Source organism: Neofelis nebulosa, chromosome 7 (genome assembly GCF_028018385.1).
Source record: "Neofelis nebulosa isolate mNeoNeb1 chromosome 7, mNeoNeb1.pri, whole genome shotgun sequence".
Lineage (NCBI taxonomy): Eukaryota > Metazoa > Chordata > Mammalia > Carnivora > Felidae > Neofelis > Neofelis nebulosa.
Window position 1 is genome coordinate 99,409,412 of NC_080788.1, and position 22,874 is coordinate 99,432,285.

The following is a 22,874-nucleotide window of genomic DNA, read 5'->3' on the forward strand; positions in this document are numbered from 1 at the left end:
GGGTATAGAGACCCCAACCTGGCTGGTCCAGAAGTCCTTAATTCTATGACAGAAATGGAGTCCCAACGCTCAGATCTTCTTAAAATGCAGAATATGAGGATATCGTGTTAGGTCTGGAGTGGGTACTGAGACTCTGCATTTGTAGAATGTGTTTAGTGCAGTATTTTGATGCTTTTACTCTAAGGACCAATGGTAAACACATGGACACTGTTTAAAAGTTCAGGATGTATACAAAACAGCCATGTTTGCAAAATTATTTATTTACATCTTAAGCTCACATTAAAACCTTCCTAAGATGGAATGGTTAAGATGAAATATACAAAGTTGATATCAACACATACACAATTTTATTTCAAAAAGTTATCCTGTGGATGGCTTTTGATGAACTCGTTTTTTTTTTCCTCCACAAAACCAGTGTTCCCTTGAAAGTGTCTTCTCATAATGTTAAATCATTCAAAAAAGCTGAGAAATAAAGAGCTAACTTTTATTATTAAACAGCTATCCATATGCCATGCAGTGTTTTCTGTTTTAGTCTATGAGATGTTCAAATAGGCCCTAACATGATATAGTAAGTTTTAAATATGGAATACTTTGGTTATTAGGTTTTGACTTGGCTTTTGGCCGAACTTGTCTCTCATTCCACTGAGTCATTATAGGTAATCCATTCAAAACAAGACTTGCTCAATACTCTTACAAAGCACTTAGTCGTGCCTGGATTGGGAATACCTTTTAAGATGCTGACAAAAACAACACATTTTTTTTTTTTCTTCACTCAAGAAAAAAACCCACAAAAAATCATTCCTACATGTCAAAGTTGACCATAAAGTAGACTTTTTATTCATTCTTCCAGAAAAAAAAAAAAGTTCATCATAACAATACCTGACCTGGGTATTTGTACATTTTTGAAACACTAGACCTGTAAGACCTCCTTTGATACCCTAAAAACTCATGATTTTGTGATCTATTTATGTAAAATATGCTTGAGATTAAATACATAAGCAATGCATTTGAAGCTCCTGGGAAGGATTCACATTTAAAAGTTTTTAAAATCTGGGTTTTAAAGGAGTTTTAGAAAAATAAAATACTGTGATCAGTTCTACCCCTCCCTCTCTACTTTTCTCTCCTCACAACTTGAGCTTAAGAGTTCAGGCTCTAAAAAGCATAAGAAAGCAAAAATAGAACAATGTAGGCTTTGTTACACACATTTTTGCCTCAGTTAACATATCATAAAGGCAAACCTGATTTTCTTTCCTTGAAATGAAGATCCCATCTTCTAAAACTAACATAAATAACTGTTCAGAAATACAAAGAAAGTTTAACCACTGCTTTTAATAAACAAGTGGCTAAATGCCTATAAAATAACGTGCTATTATAAATTGCCAGCTAAATTCCCACTCTAGTCTACAAAAATAAACTGCACAAATATGTAAATTTAAGGTAACTATTTCTCATGTTGGTCTTGCAATTTTATAAGTGCAGTAAAGCAAGAAATGAATAAGCACCTAGATATTGACTGAGTCAACTTTCATTTGAGCAGCATTCTGATTTTTGGATAAAGGGGATTCTGAATGTTTTCTAAAACTTTCCAGAAAGTCCTATTTACATTCATTGTACAGCATTTTATATACATGTAAATACACATTAATGAGAAATTAACCTATGCTTTTCATAATGTAAAAAATACAACACATGTGATCATATGCTAAAGCCAGTAATTTGAGTAATCTGCTTGTTCAGTTTTGATAGCAATAACCTTGAGTAACTTGAATCATATTACATAAATATACCACAGATGCATAGTTTATTTATGACCTTAGTAGCCTAGGTCTAAACACAGTTTTAAGTGAAAAAGATTCTCTGTTAAAGCCTATGCCATACAAGTAGTTGGGCTTACTAGTAATGTTTGTACTGGGTAAGAAAGATTAAGGAAGGCGTGACAGCAGACATCAAATGTTTTGAAGGATAACTAAAGGGAAGAATTAAAATTAGTTATTTTTCCAGGGGGGTATTCATGACTTTCTGATAAGAGCTGTCCAAACATGAAAAGGTCTGTCTCATGAATGTGAATTCCAGTCCCACAAACGGCCATGCCTTGTCAGAGCTCTGGTAGTGAGGACTCCGGTGCCGGCAGTAGGTTGTCAGGTGGGACTAATAGATGGTTAGGCCACAAAGAGCTCTAAAGTAGCTTGATGCAAATTTTGTTAAAAAATTTTTTTTGTTTATTAGAGCGCGAGTGCTTGCGCGCACAAGTCAGGGAGGGGCAGAGAGAGAGGAAGAATCCCAAGCAGGCCCATGCTGTCAGGGCAGAGCCCCACGAGGGGCTCCATCCCATGAACTGTGAGATCATGACCTGAGCCAAGATCAAGAGTTGGATGCTTAACCCACTAGCCACCCAGGTGCCCAAAGATTTTTTTTGTTAACTCTATATGACCTCTTAGGCGGTTTGCTTCATCTTTTGTTGCTGCCCATAAAGCAGTATGTGATTTTGCTGTTATTTATCTTGTAAATTGATGGGCTTGGCCTTCCAGGAATGTATCAGAGTGAATTTTTCTCATCTAATTGCTGTCCCACAAAAACAAATAGCTAGTTAAGATGAGCTTTGTTAGTGTCTTACACATAGTAAGTCCTCCACCAATGCCTGACTAGCTGAAGTGGGCTAGAAGTAAAGATTTTACTTGGGGAAAATAAAAGTTACCTATTCTAAAATGTTGACTGTTCTAGAAAGTTCTGGTCTTGCGACTGAATGGAAAATCCTATTTGGCACTCCTTTACCTCAGAATGCATGCCAGTGCTTATCAGAGTTAAGAAATTCTTATGATCAGATTTGAGGTGTTAGGTTAAAATTTCCATACTTCCTATTCCTCTGTTAAACAAATAATAACTTCAAGTTAGGTTTTTAATGCTAAAATCAATGCTTTTTTTTCCAAAAGAGTAAATTCAGTGAAAATGTAAAACTAAAAATCCTATGGCTCTAAATCTAAGACAAATAAGGTCACATGGCTTATGCATTTCAGATTCTTAAAGAGGCCCTACTGTTTCAGGAAGACCATTTAAAATATTGTTCCCTGAGTTCTTGAAGCAACCCTAAAAGTAAGTTGATGAACTCCAAGACTTTAGAGAGAGAGAAACCCACATGGTTTGCTTAACTCTCTTCTAAGAGTAACTGTTGAAAGTGGTTTGTGTTCAGTGCTTTCCTTATAGCTCAAATGCTATAAGAATGTGGCTTTATCCATTTCTTAGAAGATAAGCTCCCCAAATGAAACTTGTCAGAAGGAAAAAAAATGCTTAAAGAAAGTTGGTTTTTTTAAAGCAAGTACAGTTTTAACCTTAGTTAACCGTGTAGTTGAGTAAATCAGTTTTTAGTATCCATAATCCATCAGGAGTGGTAATACTGCCATAGGTGTTAGAAGGTCAAGTACATGGGCTTTGGCTCTTCTGTCCTCCGTGGTTATTGAGCTCAGGGTCTCTCACTAAAGAGCCAAAATTATTGGAAACAGAATGACTTCTCCATATTTAAATGTGTAAGAAGACAGACATTTGGTTTTCAAATAAAGATCAAAACAAACTCATCAGATCTAAAACTTAAAATACCTGGAATTTACACAAACATTTGTACATAATATTGTTTTGTTTTTTAACTTATTCACAACTGGGGGTTTTAAGATTCTTGCATTGTGTTCACATACCCACCTTTTTGGTGGCTATCAGGGTATGTTTTTAAAATTCAAAACTGGGGAATAATTTAAACAGTGAAATATGTGACTATTTGCAGCTCCCATTAGAGTCTCTTTAGAAAAACTAATTACAGTGAATGGAGAGTACAGTTCTGTTGCTGGCAGTTTTAGGTTGAGCTGAACTTTAAACCAGTAAAGGTTTAAAAAAAAAAAAAAAAAGGGTTGAGAGAACCTACTGAAATGTTCCATCCATTTCAGTAAAGTGCACAAATGAGTGTATCCTTTGGCTTGGCTATGACCTCAAGGGAGGTGTAGAAGTCAGTGGTGCTGGTGCCAGATTCCTGACTATATTACTGAGGCTGGCAATCTTCTCTTCTAGGAGGTAATTTTTCTTTTCTGCTGTTTTTTGTCGCTGTTCAGTCATTTCCAGAGCTTTCAACAACTGGGCATTTTCAACATACAAATCCTTCACCATCGCATCTGCTTTAGTATTCTTGCACAGCTAGAAACAGAAACCAGAAACATTTTGACTCCATTTCTGTAACTGTCTTAAGTTTAAGGTCTGACATTAGGACAGTTGTTCATAAAGGCAAATGACTTATATTCTTTTATTTAACAATACAGGTTTAACATCAGACGTGGCATCAGGGATACAGGCAGAGCACATCCACTTTTTCCAAGCTGTTTCTTTGCATAAAGTTTGTAGAAGCCACTAATAAAAGAACAGACTGATATTTCAAAGCTCAAAAAATGAAAGCTTTTTTTTTCCCCACCTAAGTAAATTAGGTGTTACTGCTTTTTCTTTCTCTAAAAATAGCAAAATACTTTCATAACTTCTGAGGTTTAGGGTGTGAACTTTAACTCTGTTCTTAACAGATGCTTGAGTTTCCCTCCCATTCATAGCTATAACCTACTGATTATTTTAAAATTTTGTTCATGTATTATAATACAGAGGTAAGATCTGGGCGGCTCCTTTTCCTTAACTCTTCCTCTTTTACATAGAACTTGTCAGAAGATAGACTTTAATTTTTATGGTTAAAATATATAGTCAAGGGATGGGAAAACTTGTCAGTGGCCTTGCGATAATTTTATTTTGGTTCCTATTATATGTATTCCAACCCTCCCTTCCCTCATTACACCTCATTTTACAGGCAGTTTTAACCAGGGCATCTAAAAGTATAGAGGTTTCAGGGGAAAAAAGAACAACTGAGAGTGGCTAATTTATTAGCATTGCAAAGGGCAATGATAAAGACGATAACACCTGAAGCCTGGAATCTAGATGACGGGCAAGTGTAACATACTAACCTACCCTATTGAGCTGTTCTAAGGAAACATTTCATCCCTTCTTCTCTCCCTTCCTGCCGTTTACAAAACACTCCTGGCTCTTCATCCTAAGACCCTCTACTGCCCACTCCTCCCTATTTCTCCCGTTTCTTCTCCTGCTCCTCTCAGGACACTATGATCTGTTAATGCCAAAATATTTGTAGATGTCCACACACCATATGTTGTCGTAACTGCATGATGTTCCCGTAGCCTAGAATGCCCTTCTCACACTTCTTCACCTGTTCAAATCTTACTCAGCTGTCAATACTTGAAGAGGCCTTCAGGAAACTTTCTTTAAAGCATGGAGTTAGATCAAGTATTCTTCCCTGTGTTCCCCTCTGCTGAAAATAGAGTGGATCGGATTTTCTTTGTTTAAAATTACCACCTTGCCAAATGCTTAATACCTTGTATGTGAACTACGCTCCCCATTGGCAGGATTTTGTTCACTGTCATATCTCTAGCACTTAGAAAAGGACTTGGCATGTAGTAACTATGTCTTGAATAAGTGAATGATCACAGGGTTGAATAAATGCTTATTGTGTAAGACTTTCTTTTCTTTCCATTTTGTGATTAAGATATTGGGCAAAGAAAAGTTCCTAATTCTCCATTAAGACCTTCTCTTGGTATTATTATTCTTAAGTTTTATGTGTCTAGAAAACCAGGTGGGACAATTTCTGCCCCCACCTCCCCAGGTCTTAATTTCAGTTTCCAAAGTAGCTATAAATCTTTACTATAGAGTGGTCCTTTTTTGCATGTCTCTTCAGTGGTTACACAAATACTTTCTAAACCCAGGCCACACCTGCCACCAGCAGGCCAGGGTCCCTATTCTAATTCAGAGCACAGCCTTTTGGGGTCTGGATATAGCCAGAAGACTTTTTGAAGTCGTCATAGCCATCGCAAACAGCAAAGCTAAAATTCCATTTATTATCTCCCCATTTTTTACCAACATAAATTTTCTAGTTATTTAAATAGAATGTTTACTGTCTTGGGCAAATAAAAATCTACAAAAATTAAATTTGAGCCACGGAACTTCATTAGGAATGCATTAGGTCCAGATGAGTCTCTTAGCAAATGTACATTTTCAAAATTGTGGACAAACAGGCCTTAGCTCTGGAAAAATAATGTAGAATACAGAATTCATATTTTTGGAGTGGTATGGGGGACAGTGAATCCTAAGTCCTGCTATACGTTTGTAGTAGAATTTGCCTTTATTTGACAACAAAAATTAACACGTTAATGGCAATAAAGGAATGTAAAACTGGAGTTAAAAGTGGAATGTGGGGTGGGTGGGTGGAGAGGACCCGGGAGGCTCACTTGTTCTTTGAGCTGATTTACTTTATCCTGAAGAAGCCTTTTCACCAGTTTCAATTTCTGTTCAACTTCCATCATCCGTTCTTCCATGACAGTTACCAGTTGTTCCTGGTTTCCCTGAAGGGAAGAAAAAAATGTGTTGTCATTTGAAAAATATGCCATACCGAAAAGAAAGCCCTAGTAATTTATTTTTCCCACAAGATGCCTAGAGAAAGGACAGTAAATATGTGCCTTTGTAACGGGAGGGGTGGATTTCTGATGAAATGGGGGCTCTGAACACTGCATGGGTTGCACATTAGAAAAGTAATCCTATCAGAGAATCAAAGATTAAAAAAAAAAAAATCTGTGTTACTATCTTCCCCTGAGATAAAGCAAAATTCTTAAAACCCGCATTTTAGTACCTGTGTGCACTTCTTCTAGTAAAATAGTTTTCAATGGTAAATTAAAAATAAGGTTATCAACCTTTCCATCTGTGACTTGGGCCTTGGCAATACTGTGGGTCTCTCAAGACCAAAACAAAACTGAGTTTATTCAGGATCACTTAGCATTTCCAGTCAGCTTGCAATTTGCGTGTCCATTTTTCCTGTGTAAAATGGCTGATTACTGTGAGGGTGTTACTGTTCCTTTCTTTATAATAACCGGCTTCTTCCTGCCAGTTATTGTTGTCATCTGTTTCCCAATTTGACTTGCCATTGTGAAGCAAACATCTGGATTGGAGGCTGGGTTTATCATAAAAAAAACTTAAGAATCTCCCCACAACTCATAGATAAAACGAGAGGGCAGAAACAGAGCCAGGGCTTCTCCTCTTCTCACACAACAGTGATAGGTTAAGGAGTTATGTGGGTTTTGAAGAGAGTGTGAGTGCAGCCAGCTGCCCTCCCTGCAGGTCACGAAAATGTCCATGTAAGGAATTTGAGGTTTTTAAAGGTTCTTCAAGCATTAAGCAAAACTCAGGTGTTAATGGCTGATGGTATAACCCCTTTTAAAAGCATGGAGAATGACCAAACGTGGACTGGAAGCCAATGTTTGGATAAAGCAACAGCATTTATTCAGATATAAACAACTGAACCATGTGATTAGTTTGAAGACAACTGTAGTAGGTCAAAGTCCAATGCAGGAAGTAAATTTCAAGAAAGAAGCTTTGAGAACATTTAGCTTTAAAAAAAAAAAAGAATGGCTTTTTAAAGGTCAAACGTAAATGGAAGATGCCTGATTTCTACTTGCTTTAAAAAACAAAACAAAACAAAACAGGGGCGCCTGGGTGGCGCAGTCGGTTAAGCGTCCGACTTCAGCCAGGTCATGATCTCGCGGTCCGTGAGTTCGAGCCCCGCGTCAGGCTCTGGGCTGATGGCTCGGAGCCTGGAGCCTGTTTCCGATTCTGTGTCTCCCTCTCTCTCTGCCCCTCCCCCGTTCATGCTCTGTCTCTCTCTGTCCCAAAAATAAATAAAAAATGTTGAAAAAAAAAATTTAAAAAAACAAAACAAAACAAAACATATAACTCAAAGAACATGGAGCATGGCCAAAGAGGAAAGAGGAAAAACAAAGGCAGTCATATATTTAAAATTTATTTTATTGTTTCATCAAAATTTTTCTTTTTCCTGTCAAAAAAGCATGATACATCTTATACAAAACAGTATAAATAACCCAAATTTTCTTCCAATTCCATATATAAAAGTAGTACCTCTTATTAAAAATAGTTACAGCATATGGAATGAGAAAATATATAGAATACATCCTTTCAAGAATCTCAAGTCCACATTCTTTAAATGGTATAAATAAAATGATTTGTAACAAGCTGAAATTTGTGAATTTGATTCACAAACTGTCATTTCTACGTTAATAAATAAGAGACCTAATACTGCAAAGGCTTGATAATAATAATAATATAATTTAAAAGAGCACTTGATTCCAAAATGTTTTCCAGCTTATGTCTCTGTGTGTGTTTGGGGGGGGGGGGGGGGAGCGTGTGCATCTGAGTAGCTGCCATGGTAAGAAATGTCATCAATAGCAGCCCAGTTTTCACAGGTGCCCAATCCTTCTGTAGGAATCTGCATGCACTGCTCGCTGCTCCGGTAGCAAGGCCTAGAGAAAGAAGGCAAGTGGTATACTTCACCCCATGTCAAGATCATGTTTGGGGAGGAGTCTAAATTCACACATCTATAATGCAAACAATCTTTAAAAGCACACACATTAACACTACAATGCAAGCAAAGCAACACAGAGGCAGAAGAAATCACATCACTCCACACACAGAGGCGACGTGCAGATTCTAATAATGTTCTATAATCTTAAAATTAGTGTCAGCTCAGGGGCCAGAAACAGAAGAGCCTGCAGTGGTATTCTAGAGACAACAATAAGCAGTCCACTCTGCCATCTGGCTGGAGAAAAAAGTTTTTTTGTTTTTTTTTAGTACAAAAACCTCAACAATCTTTGCAGCGCCTAGGTGGCTCAGTTGGTTGGGCGTCTGACTTTGGCTCAGATCATGATCTTGCAATCTGTGAGTTCAAGCCCCACGTCAGGCTCTGTGCTGACAGCTCAGAGCCTGGAGCTTGCTTCAGAGTCTATGTCTCCCTCTGTCTCTGTACCTCCCCTGCTCATACTCTGTCTCTCTCTCTCTCAAAAATAAACATTAGAAAAAAATTAGGCAAAAACTGTACTAAGGTTTTTTAAATCTTATCCTGAAGTAATTGGAGTAAAAGGATATTTTTTTATTTTTAAACATTGGCAGGTGGGTTGGAAGAACATGTTTTGAAAATAGCATGAATGAGAAAGCAATGGATACAATGTCTGTTAAAAACTGAGGTCAAGGTTTTATAACTCAATTCTGTAATGAATTACTGAAGTATCTTCGACAGCCCATCTACACAATTTTAATATTTGGAAACTGAAGTGGAATAGAGGAAGCTTCCAAAAACGTGGATTTTTAAAGCACAAAAGACAAAACTAATTGTAACCTTTTGTTTGAAAGGGCAGATGACAGAGGATATAATGACAAACCATAGATATATACTACGAGAAGAGGAAGACAGAACTGCTCCACTGTGTAATTGTAGTGCTAATTTGACTTTGCAAAGCCACTTTGAGACAATTAGGGAAAAGGAGTTGGGGAAATTCCTTATTAAATGTCCACTGAGAGACAGAAGATGAGCATCCAAACCAGAAAGGATTCATTTAAAATTATACAAACGAAGGAGTAATTTTAATTTTATTGGTTCTGAATAAACAAAATCGACAAGCAAAGCTGGACTATGAATGAAGCACTTAAGAGAACTATTTGAAAATCCAGCTTGTATCAGATTATGTCTGTAAGAAGCTAGGATGATTCTAACTCAAAGGGAAGGGGAAAAAGATGTTGATTTTCTGAAAGAGTTTTTGAAACTAGTTGATTTTAAAAAACATAGTTGACATTTTTCCCTTATGTCACTGACTCCACAAAGTCCCCACTTGTGAATTCTATGGAATTCAGCAGGTTGTACCCCTCTGGTACAGGAAAACCTAGGGGCCTGTGTTAGTACTGCGTATCCCAGAGGTGAACTTGAATTCTGTAATATTTCTGGCATCGCACAAATGTCAAGTCAAAAACTGTTAGGTCAGCTGTACACTGTGCTTAAGTGATCCTGATCCTTTGTCATGGATTACGAATGTGCAAAGGAGACCCAGAACACTTCATCACCCAGCTTAGAAGCTGAGAGCTCAAAAGCATCACTGCAAAAAACCAAACCCAAACAACACTGCAGTTCCGTGGGTCTGTAAACACAGGTAAGGTGAGACTCTTCAACAGACACGTTAAGTTCTTAATCTCCACCGCTGGACGGGTAGAGCTTCCCAATAAACAGGTCAAATTAGGTGATCTGAGTTTACTATGAGGGAAAACAGAGCCTCGTACCTGCGGCGTGTTGGTTTCGGAGGTCCTGTTTTCAAGTTCCTCCTGCAGGCACTGGTTTATCCTTTCTGCCTGCAGCAGCTGCTGTTGAAGCTGCAGAAACTGCTCCCTGGGCACCGTCGGACAGGCTTGCTGCTGGCGCAGCTGGAGATCCCACGTGGGAGGGGATGGGCTAAGCATCACAGTGGACCTCAGGTGCTGCATCTGGAGGACAGAGGCGGAGCCCGGTCAGCCGCAGTGCCTTCAAGCACAGAGCTGCCCTTGCAAATGTCAAGCAGAGGGAACGAAGCTGATGAATTCATTAACGGCCTCTCAGACCCACTGATCACTTGAACACAGGACAGTACGTGACTTGAGTAAGAAGTGAGTAACGGGAAGGGTCATTTTCCTTAGGAGATAACATAGTTAAGAAGTAGGATTTCTTAAAAGTTTTAGACTTAAAAGATGTACTTCCTCACTCATGATGGAGCTACATGATATAAGTCATGTGTCTGAATTCTACTTCATTGTTTCTGGCACTAGAACTTTTAATTATGCCTGTTTAAAAAAACAGCGGGGCACCTGGGTGGTTCAGTCGGTTAAGCAACCGACTTCAGCTCAGTTCATGATCTCACGGTCCATGAGTTCGAGCCCCACGTCAGGCTCTGTGCTGACAGCTCAGAGCCTGGAGCCTGCTTTGGATTCTGTGTCTCCCTCTCTCTCTCTGCCCTGCTCATGTTCTCTCTCTGTCTCAAAAATAAAAGCATTAAAAAATAAAAATAAAGACACAAGTTGGGGTAAGCAAAGGGGAGAAAGTGGTTCAGCTTTAGGGTTTTGCCACTTTACTTACCATTCATAAAGACTCTTAAAAGCAAATGTTCAATGACTATGTATTTTCCAGGTTAGCAACTGAGTCAAAGAATCTCCTATCCAAAATTATTTTAACCTATTTTATTTTGTCAATGTTCAACTCTTAAATGGCACTGTAAGATAAGCAATTCGGGGACACAGGGTGATATAGAAATACTTGTTCAAGACCATAAGACAATGATGTGTGTATCACATGCCGAAGTTGGGGAGAGGAAAAGGAAGGAGAATGCACACTGCATGTGGCCAGTGAAGCATGGCACTCCACATCTGTCGATACATTCAGCGGACTGAGGACTCAACAGAAGGCATGCAATGAAGACGACCAAGTACCCAACTCAAGAAGAAGCACCTCAAGGCTTCTGAGAGGGGAAATAGGCCCTCTAAGAGACGACTATAACTAAACATTTACCATGAAACTTCAGAGCCACTATCCATTTCCTTCAAGCTAAAGTTCTGAGGTGGGAGATTACCCGTTTTGAAATATTTCTAGTTACAGATTTAGAAAACCCACCATTTTATTTTCAGGAATAAAGAATAGGGAGAGTTAGGATCCCATGATTTTCTATCAGCAGGATGAGTTTCTTCACATTTATCTTTACATACTGAGGAAAATCCTGGCCTAAATGTAAACAGACATATGCCACAGTTAAAGCAAACTGAAAATGAATACTGGCTCTTACCTTAAGTATGTATTAACTGTTACAGTCAGTAGAAATGATTACATGAACAGGGAGTCTAATGAGAGGTCTCCATGCTATGAAATTGATTGAAAGAGAATGTTCTACCTTCACACACTATCTCAGGCAGAGAACTGCACCCTTCTCTGCTAGTTCCAACCACAGAGTTCTAGGTACAGGTTAGCCACAGACAAAACAAAAACAAAAGAAAATTACAGGAGTCATAAAGAGAGGAAGAAAAGTATGAGTTACAAAAAGAGAACAGTTAAAACTGGGTATATTATATACCTGAATAGGTGTGCTCAAGTCAGAAAGAACTTACAAAAACACCAACATTTACATTTCTCCGTGTATAAACTTTAAAATATCTTATGGCTCTGATCCTGCAACTGCAATGTGAGTTTGGGAACTTACCACCTTTTCCTCCACCTACCCCACTACAATTATTTAGAAGATTCCAGGTCCAGCACGGGTGGATCTGATGTTAAATACTTGGTTTTACAGTTTATATTCTGCATCTCCAAATGGCAATTTTCTCGTTTGAGTGTTTGAAAACTGTTGGCTACCGGAGGTACCCAGTGGACTTGAGAAGTGCTGATATGGACTGGAACCCCTTTGTTGAATGTTCAAAATGAACTGTTTATAGAACACCGCCTCATGTAGTTCAAAGAGCCCCAGAGTGTGACTCAAATTCTTCTATTTCCTAGTCTAGTGATGTGGGAGCATGCCCTGGAGCATGGATATGTATTGTATTACATCAGCGACTTTTAAACTGGCATAGAAAGATGAGGAGAGATGCCTTCCGTCAAGGGAGTGCCTACATCAGATTAGAAAGCTTTCCTGAAATTCCTTGATCCTAAAAATTCTGAAAAATAATGAAGGGAAATTGCTTATGATGGCTAATCAGGTCAAGGGGGGTTAGGAAGAGATGGGGGTTTCTGAGGACGGCTCGAGCAGGTGGGAGAAGAATTGGCCTGTTAGCAGAACATTCGGAGAGGATCTGCCACTGCCTAAGTATATACCCTGTTACTTATCAATTTGGTACTAGAGAGGTGGGGCTTAGCTTCAGATATCTTACTCCTCACAATATATAATTATTTCATCAGAAAGCATGTCTGTATCTAAACATAGCCTGCAGCTTGGGCTTTTGAACACACTTATTATATGCTATTTATAGTTTAATCTCCCTATTAGTGGATAAATCAGAGAACATAAGATTGGCAGAAACCTCAGTGGTCATTTAAATGTCAGTGTGACATATTTGCCAGTATTTCGCCAGATTTCGTAAAAATCATCCATTTAAAATTACCTTGGCATGTCCAATTTCTTAAAATATTTAAATCTCTCTCATCCTATAATTCTGTTTTTAAGATATTTGTATTTGTAGTAGTTTTTAAGAGCACAAAAACATTTTCTACCCATGCCTCTCTACCTGAGCTAAATTTTATAGTACACTACGTGATATTTTCATCTACCCAAAGCAAAATATCTCTGTGAAGTTTTTACTTATTATAGGAGGATTTGTACGGATGTTGTTTTACATCCTGTAATTGTACTTAGTAATCAGAAAGCAATCTGGTAGACTGGATGCTCAATGTCCGAGCTGACAAGTTTTACAACTCCATTTTTATATTTAACAGATGTACCTCTCCCGAGGCAGTGAATTACAAATCTGTAATAAACCATGACAGCACCTGAACATTAAACTTCTACATGCTGATATTCCCAAATTCCTAACCCAAGAGGCTGTTAGCAATCCATCTATAAAACACTACGTATGATATGGGAGGTATCGGGAAACCGTTACAATCACAGCAGTGGTGGGGAGCTCTGGGCCAATATCAGAGTCCCCGCCCCCTGAATTTGTTGAGGTATGGGTCCTTGCATTTTAGGATTACCCACATTATTCCTTCCTCTGTGAAGCAGTGTAAATTCCCGTGACTATGTAATGAGCAAAAATGTCTATCAAACTTGGTAAGACAGACCAAAGAATTCAGCTTGGCAGCATACTTTTCCAGTTTTTCTCGTAATAGGAATTCATGCTATGCTGCTCTCTCTCAACAAACGGCACATTCGTGGATTAAAATATTCTTCAGACTGAGGCCCTTTGCTTAAAAACTCACCTCCATTAGCTGCTCATCCAGTTTTACTTGTTTCTTTTTCAGGCCTTCATTTTCCAAATGAATTGTTTCTAACTCTCTTTCAAGGGAATTCATCTGACTGACCTGCTAAAACAAAACAAAACAAAACAAAAAAACCCAAAAATTTCCTTTACAAACAAACACTTGAGTTGCTCTTCTTTATTTTGACAAATCCATGCTAGTCAGAAATCTCACCCCTTGGAAGAAAGCAAAGATCATTCAGCAAAGGAAAACAGCACTATGATTCAGTGCATCAATTATATTTAGTTTTTGATCATCACTGCTTACATAGAACAGATTCCGTAAGGCACCTGGCTTGCAAACTTTAGTGTCACTCACTGTAAGAAACACACCCAGGACATAAACTCATACCCATAAGTACAGATATACGCATCATCAGTTATAAGTACATATCACTGAAAGAAAATTTCATGAAATATTTATCCTTACCATGAACCATGTACTCTGATATTTTCCAGTACGTTTTATTAATAAAAAAGGTAGAAGTTTTCACTACATCACTTTCATGATCCTTTACGATGGATCGGTGGGGAAAACAGTCTTAAGGCAAAGTTTAAGTCGGGTTTAAAACAGAGTACAAAAAACCTGCTTTATTTAACTCCTTTCTCAATTTTAAAGACTAAATTTGAAGATTTTATGAGTATCCATTTTTGGAATTCTCTATTGCAGGAAGAATCTAATGAGCTACCTGACCCAGGAATTCGGAATATTGCTAAGTAGAAATACAGGACACTTCTATAGAAGGCTGATTTTGGTTTCTATCAAAAAGAGCTGAGGAGAGTAGCAAGAATTTTTAAACAGAAGAGTAATCTTTTCAAGTTAAAACCTATCATTAGACTTTTCTCTCAGTGAGCAGCTGGATGAAACCCTTTATCTTTCTGAAAAATGTACTTGAATGTACCTAAAATTAAATGGCATTTTGGCTTTAGAGCACAAACCAGTCTTCTTACCGCCTATGGTCATAACTTTCACAAACTTAAAATTTTCATAACATTTTTGTGACAGAAACAAATGATTGTTCATCATTCTTCCCAGATTTTTACACAAACCATAATTTTCAGAAGAGGAAGGTAACAGTGACCACTCTGAGTTTTGGTTGAGAAGAAGGAAGAAAGAAAAACAAGGGACAAGAACTCCCAGGGTAGCACTGGGCTTAGATCTCTTACTTCAGGGAACCAAGTACAGAAAGCAAAAGTTGCTCTAGAGACTTAACCACATGGTAGCCCCCCTCCAACACGGTCCCTACTGATGTCCACCCATGGTGTTCACACCCTTGGTCTGTGTGACCAACCGAAGACAGCAGAAATGATGGTGTGTCCCTTCCAAGGATTAGCGCTCGCTCTCTCTCTCTCTCTCTCTCTCTCTCTCTCTCTCTCCCTCTCTCTCTCTCCCTCTCTCTCCCTCTCTCTCCCTCTCTCTCCCTCTCTCTCCCTCTCTCTCCCTCTCTCTCCCTCTCTCTCCCTCTCTCTCCCTCTCTCTCCCTCTCTCTCCCTCTCTCTCCCCCTCTCCCTCTCCCTCTCCCTCTCCCTCTCTCTCTCCCTCTCTCTCTCTCTCTCTCTCACCTGAGGCCTCTGGTAATCAGCCAGCCAGAAACAGAGCCTCTTCCTGTAATATTACTGAACTTGGACGTGGATCTTCTAGTACCAGTGAAGCCTTCAGATAAATGTAGTCCCAGCTGATAGCTAGACCACAACCTCATGAGAGACCCTGAGCCAGAACCACTCAGCTAAGCTGCTTCTGAATTCCTGGCCCACAGAAAAGGAGACAACAAATGTTTGTTCTTTTAATTTGTTGCACAGCAATAGATAACACAGACCATATGAAGATGTTCCTGATATTCAGGATATATATATTTTAAAGTATATCTATTTTGCTAACTTAAAAGGGCTGTGAGGCACTCAGTTGGTTGAGCATCTGACTATGGCTCAGGTTATGATCTCGCGGTTCATGGGTTCCATGCTGACACACATCGGGCTCTGTGCTGACAGCTCAGAGCCTGGAGCCTGCTTCGGATTCTATGTCTCTCCCTCTGCCCCTTCCCCATGTGTGCTCGGTCTCTGTCTCTCAAAGGTAAATAAATACTAGAAAAAAATTAAAAGGGCTGTAATACTGCTAAAGATGATTAACCATCTTCATTATGAATGCTTAAAGTTAACTGCTCCTTTGCAACCACCACTCAACCATAAAGAACTATAATACTATTTGACCAGATTACAAAAACATACATGTAAGGAAGAACCAAAATATACCATTGTGATCACTTCCTTGGAAGCATGCAGGGAAAGAAACATACACTTAGGGACACATCACAGTAAGGACGTTGACACATATAAACTCTCAAAACTCACCTTCCTATTAGTAGGTGATCGTTCCTTTTGAAACTGTTCACACTCTCTCTTTAAGCTCAACTTCTCTTGCTCTGTAGGCCTCACCGTACCTGATGAGTTTAGATGTTTTTGGTGCTTAGGGGGAAGAAGGTTTGATTCCAGTTGACGGACCTAATAACAACATATGTAAGAGGAAGAAATGTGAAGATAGTCATCCAGTGAGGAAGAAAAACAAAAAAAGAACATAAGGAAAGTTTTTATTCAGTACTTGGGTTCTGTTGTATTAAAAACACTTTTTTTTCCCAGTCAAGCCTGCCAATTTTTTTTAAATTTTGTTAATGTTTCTTTATATTTGAGAGAGTAAGGGGCGGGGGGGGGGGGGCAGAGAGAGGGAGACACAGAATCTCAAGCAGGCTCCAGACTCCGAGCTGTCAGCACAGAGCCCGACACGGGGCTCAAACTCACAAACTGCGAGATCATGACCTGAGCCAAAGTTGGACACTTAACCGACTGAGCCACTCAGGCGCCCCAAGTCTCCCAATTCTTGAAGTCTGCTTTTTTTGGATTGCAAAAGATCCTTCTAGGTAAATCTGTTTTTAGTCTGGTTGGGTCTAAAAACCCAACACTGTAAGGACCAGAGAATAGAGGACGTCTGGATCTACCAAATCGCTGGGCGTCCACAGGGTGACGTGGCTGTCAGGAAAACATAGTCCTAGGCACTTGCTCTCTGACATGGCATGGCTTTTAGGAGTCAGTGATGTGACAGTCCCATCAATTTTATATTGGACTGTCCACACCTGAAACCATGTATCCACACCAACAAGTTCCATGAGGACAGCGACCATGTCTGTCTTGTTCAACGCTATAACTTTAGCAATAGCAGAGTTTCTGGCACAGAGTAGGTGTTCTAAATCGCTATCTGTGGCTCTTCAGAGAGTTCTTCCTTAAGAGAAATGTTTAAGCATAGGTTAAGCATAGTTGGTCAACTACTTAGCAAAAGTAAAGACTATATATAAACATCAGTTTAGTGGTTGGAAAAGATCATCTTCAGAGACCATTCTAACCTTAAAAGGCTGAATCTTTAAAAAGGGGTACTTTTTCTCTTACAAGGAGTTAGCCCAATAAGATGGAGTCCAATTTTGCCACTTTTGTACTATCAGTCTTGACAGCTAGTCTCTTTAAATGAAGAATACATAGTTACCATAATTCTCATGAGTCTGTATTGAAAGTCAGGATTAAAATCATTGATTTTAGTATAGAACTGATTACACAAAATGAAACAAAATATTTTATAAACATATCAGGATAAAATTATTTGCAAGTAAATGATAAATTATGCATTCTTAACGTAAGTCTGCCATAGCAGAATACTCAAATCCATACCCTAGACCCATTTCAGTCCTATTAAACATTCATTTTTATACCACACTATTTTCAAACCTATGTCACCATGTGCCGCTTTTCGTTACCTTGTCCCGTGAGTGCGTGAGTTCCGCTTTGGTATTCCGCACCACAGTTTGGAGTCTTTCGTTCTCTTGCCAAAGCAGCTGTTGTTCCTCCTTCATCAGATGATCCATCTGGTCCCAAGAAGGCCTTTGCTGCCGGTTATGGAAGGTGGCTATTTCTGGGGCCCAGTTCTTAAGAGCAAATTGAAGAGTTAAGCCTTAAAAACAAGCTGATTTCTGTTTTGAGTATATTTACTCAATGACAATAATTCTTAGGAAGCACCTTTCATTCTTCGTATCTTCTAATGGGGGTGAGTGTATGTTGTGTGTGTATGTGTCTATATACACACATACATACCGTATTTGGGGGGTGTGACTTAAAAAAGGTTTGGAAACTTCTTTGTTTAAAATGATCTTCGGCAAAATAGTCCCATCAAGTCTAACAGCAAAGATGACTGTAGGGCAAGTCAATTCTATATAGGACCCAAGTGCGTAGAGATTGGTGGCCTTAAAAATTGCTTCATACTTATCAAGTTAATGCTTTGAACCCAGATCACTATTCTTTTGGTTAACAGAACACAGAGGGAACTTCAAGATGCACTGCTAACTTGAAAGCTTTCACAAGCTAAACTCTTTCATTTTTCCCATATGCAATCATACCCTTTTTTAGAATCCAAAGCACATACTGTCCATGTAATTGAGCCCTGAACTCAGGAATATGCTTTAAGCTACCAAAGTGATTTTTTGGATTCTGGAAAATGCTTTAAAAAAGGTAACAAGTAGGTAAGCCTTTTGTGTTTTAAGCTAAACCATGAAAAAGAAAAAGTTACAATCTCATTTTGAGAAAAATGTCAGCCCAGAAATAATTTTTTAAAATGGAAAGAACTATTTTTCTTTTTAAAAAAAATAAAGAGGAGGTTCCTGGCTGGCTCAGTAGGTAGAGTGTGAGACTCTTGGTCTTAGGGTCATGAGTTGAGCCCCATGTTGGGTGTGGAGCCTGCTTAAAAATATGTGTGTGTGTGTGTGTGTGTGTGTGTAAAATAAAAAGTATCACCAAGATATAACTGGATTAAAATAGCTGTCCTTTTATGGTAGGACAAAATCTTAATATCTCCACAAGGCTGACATCTATAATACCATTTCTAATTTATATAAGCACACAAAATAGCATTTTGATATATTAAAATGAGATACACTTTATATAACATCAAGAGTGTTTTTGTTACCGCAAAATAACTCAGCGTGGTCTCCTGACCTGCGCAACACAAAACGTAACCTTGTCACTATGCTTCCATTTATATGAAGTTCAGAAAAAGGCATCCCTAACCTATGGTGGCAGTGGGTCAAAAAGTGGTTCCCTTGTGGTTATCGACTGGAGGGGAGACATGAGAGCCTGCTAGGTGCTGGCAATGTTCTATATTTTGAAATAGGAGTTGTTTACACAAATATATGCACATACATAGTTATGGAAAATATACACGTGAACAACATAGGTTTGAACTGCACGAATCCACTTACGTGGAGATTTTTTTTTTTGAGACAGTATTGTATTTTCTCTAGCTTTATGATAAGGATACAGTACATAATATGTATAATACATAAAATATGTGTTAATTGTTTATATTATTGGTAAGGCCTCCAGTAAACAGTAGGCCTAACTATTAGTAATTAAGTTTTGGAGGAGTCAGAAGTTTTAGGTGGATGTCTGACTGTACAGGGGGCCGGGGCTCCTAACCCCTGTGTCGTTCAGGGATCAACCATATATTTATGTAAACACACACATCCATAAAAATATTCAAGTTACAGACTTAAAATCTGTGCACTTAACTGTATAAAGTTATACCTCAATAAAAAAGAAATTACCTTGTCACCAGCATTCTGAAGTTGTTTATATAAAGACATCACTTCTTGTTTCAAAGCCTCCTTTTCCTGCTGAGTCATTCGTAGGTCAGATTTAATCAGGGACATTTGCAGGTTCACATTCTGTAGGGTGTCTTCTAAACTCTGAACCTGCATCATGAGAAAAATCTTACATTGTGATGCAGATCCTCACGGTCTCACCTACAGCATGTCCAGGAATGAATGAGCTAAGATAAGAGAATTCCAAGGTCCCTTATATTTACTATATCCAGCTCTTTTTAGTAGCCTCGTGGAGACCCCAGTTATTATGTATATTTACAGGATGTTATATTTAGAGCAATGATGAGCTATGTCCTGGAGCAAGGTGTCGCTAACACAGTCATCTGGTATATGACCAAGTGATATCTTACAGAACCAGTGAGTACCAGCTGGCATGACAAAAGCTAGCTCAATCCCATGAACCATGAGGTCACAACTTGAGCTAAAATCAAGAGTTGGATGCTTAACCGATGAGCCACCCAGGTGCCCCAGTATCTATTTAATTAAAAATAATCTAAATTTGTAAAAGCAATGTTGATAGATATCAAAACAGGGCATGAACCTGCCTTAGAAATCCTTTTTCTAAATCAGAAACAAGCAGTCATTTCCACACAGTATTCTTAAGCTTTTATAAGTAATCTCATAATGATGAGGTAATCTCATAATAATGAGCTCTGAGGGAACTGTTGTTCAAGTTTCATCACACTATAAGCATATGACAAATATTAATCAAATTGAATCATTATGAACCCTCTTAGGCCCATTCTATCTGGAATATTCTTTCTACTAGGAATTCTGTTGGAATACATAGGAAAATAATTAACTGTACAGGTGAAACAACAGTTGGCCACATACCTTTTCCTGTGAAGCCTCTAGTTGCGACTTTAAGGTTTCACTCTGGTGTTCCCAAGATTTCTGTTCTTGCTTCATAGTAGCAATTCTGTGCTCTAAAAGACTTGATTTTGCCAACTGTTTCAGGAAAAGAAAAGAGATAGCAGGCATGTTTGCAAACATATCTAGCCTCAATTTGTGCATCTCCACAGAGGCTGAAAAGATAAGTGCCATGTGGGAGCAGGGCAAGGTAAAACACAGACATTTTCCTGACTCCCTTTTCTACCTTTAATTTTGAAGAGTCTCTTTTCTTTGGTGGTTTCCATTTTTCTCTCTCATTGCCTCATTGTGGGTGAGAAGTGGTAGGCCGGGAGGCAATTAAAACTCTCAAGAGTGTACCATAATAGGAAAACATGGAATGCCTACTAAGGCAGGTGGGGCAAAAGCAGTGTTGTGGGATTTGCTAGGGAAAATATGATAGAAAAAAAAAGCGTGTGTCTATGTAATAGATCTCAGAGTATTATATGCGACAATACTTATTTATATATTAAGTAGCATGGCTATATATTAAAATGAGGCAAACTGTATATTACTATATTTAATAATATCATTACTAAACAAATTTAGCCTCCTGTTAAAATCCTGACCTCAGAAATTCAGAGGGCGCGTAAGGCCTGCTGAAATGCTGGAACGATCAGGCTAAAACGGGACTGCTGAGTGCCACTGGACATAGAGAAATGCTCACTATGGTATACACTGTATGGTGATGGTAAAAAGTCTTCTGTTTCCTACCTTATCCACACAGCTCTTTAGTTCTTCACTGAGAGCCTCCTTTTCTTCCAGCAGTTTTTCATTGTAGCTGAGAACACTAGCAAGTTTTTGCTGGAAGTCACCAAGATCAGGACATCTGTGCAGCTGTAAGAGATCAACAATCCCATCGTGTCTCATGGCTGTATTTATAAAGAGGTATTTATAAACAGGGCGTTTTCATGGCTGCTGCTACTTCCCTATCTACATAGATATTTCAGAGGACATATAAACTCTAAGGAACTATAATTAAATTTAACAAAATGTTCCCTACTCGATTCTCTCCATTCTCCAACTGACTGCCAAAATGTCTGCTCAGATAGATTCAAGCAGACAGACACTGTTACGTAACGGTCCTAGCTTCCGTTGCACCTTCAGGGGAAAATAAGTGACATACTGCCATTCTGTCATCAATTTAACATGTGTACATACATAGCACCATACATTTTCCTCATGCTTTTTTAACTAGAAAAAAATCTTTTTCAGCAATCTCAGTCAAGAGTATAGAATTGGCATGAACCAAGGACTGTGTATCAATACAAAGACAAGTTTAAAGCTAAAACAATCAGCGTTTTTCAGTTTGTTTCATGGGTCCTTCCCTTTGGAAGAGGCCAAAATTGCCTGGCTCAGTAAAATGTTAATGCGGACACATTGGCTTCCTCCTCTCCACTGGAATCAAGGCAAACCAAAGGCTGTTTCCGTTCCATTTCAGTATCAGCCTTACTAGGACTGACATTTTGGGGGGCCTGTGTACTAGAGGATGGTTAGCAGCATCTCTGGCTTTTAGATGCCCATAGCACCCCTCTCTCCACACACCAGTTGTGAAAAACAAAAATGGCCCTAGATATTGCTAAATGTCCCAGGGTATGGGAGTGATTCCTACCTCCCCGCCAATGACTGCTTCAAAGAGACCGATTGTTTCTTACACGTCTTTACCCTTTCCCATAGTCCATATATTTTTAATTTCCCTCTGTTTCATTTGACTTCCATATTTTCAGTTCTTCATTATCATTAAGATTTTATGGCCATCTTTCTACTTTATACCTTAAGTTCTTTGACACATTTAGCTTTAGAATAATATGACAAAATAGACTTTAAGGGTTGAATCTTGTCTTCAACTGAGAACAAATACAGCACACCTTACAAATCTAAAGTCAGAAGGACATAGGACAATGTATTTTAAAGTACTGAGACATTGGTTTACTAAAGGATCTTTCTCCTTTGCTCTCTGCCTTGCTTCCTCATCCCCAGAACCTCACAAAGCCTGGTACCATTTTGGGTGTGCAGGTTGGCATGTGGCTTCTGCTGATGCTACTTGTGTTTCTTTGCTGTTCAACAGATAATTTCTCACTCACAAAGTAATTTTACTTGTATTATGTCCTACAGAGCAGCACATACTTCCTAGGTCCATGCCGTATGGCAGCAACAATGGGCTGATACTACCCTACTGTCGTGATCCAAAAGAGCCCAGATGCCGTGAAACAACTTTCTACCCAAGGCAGACAAAGCTCACCATTTTTCCACTTCACTGTTTATCCCACCGCCTCTGTAAAACCTTCACAATAAAAACATGCCAAATGATGTCTTCACCATGCTATCTTACTCCCAGATCCACTCCTTTTCTTCTGATCTCTAGCTTAGCAAAGTCACAAAACATGCATTTCCCATGCTATGGATTTGGAGCCC

The 22,874-nt window shown here is 38.7% G+C and overlaps 1 protein-coding gene across 13 annotated transcripts in view; it reads right to left on the reverse strand.

Moving 5' to 3' along the window:
* Positions 1–240: 240 nt before the first annotated feature.
* Positions 241–22,874, reverse strand: part of NIN (ninein) — a 102,138-nt gene continuing 79,504 nt past the window's right edge. For 6 of the 13 annotated variants that reach the window (XM_058739003.1, XM_058738996.1, XM_058738998.1 and 3 more), the window contains 9 exons: positions 21,174–21,296; positions 20,406–20,519; positions 19,515–19,661; positions 17,676–17,843; positions 16,228–16,377; positions 13,841–13,945; positions 10,195–10,395; positions 6,312–6,425; positions 241–4,176 (listed from right to left, as the gene is read on the reverse strand). In XM_058739003.1, the coding sequence (XP_058594986.1) occupies positions 3,967–4,176; positions 6,312–6,425; positions 10,195–10,395; positions 13,841–13,945; positions 16,228–16,377; positions 17,676–17,843; positions 19,515–19,661; positions 20,406–20,519; positions 21,174–21,296 (1,332 nt within the window). In that variant the 3' untranslated portion in view covers positions 241–3,966. Of the gene's footprint in view, positions 4,177–6,182; positions 6,426–7,860; positions 8,391–10,194; positions 10,396–11,825; positions 11,887–13,840; positions 13,946–16,227; positions 16,378–17,675; positions 17,844–19,514; positions 19,662–20,405; positions 20,520–21,173; positions 21,297–22,874 lie in introns of those variants that run through there. The other 7 variants (XM_058739004.1, XM_058739002.1, XM_058739009.1 and 4 more) reach the window with 6 other exon arrangements.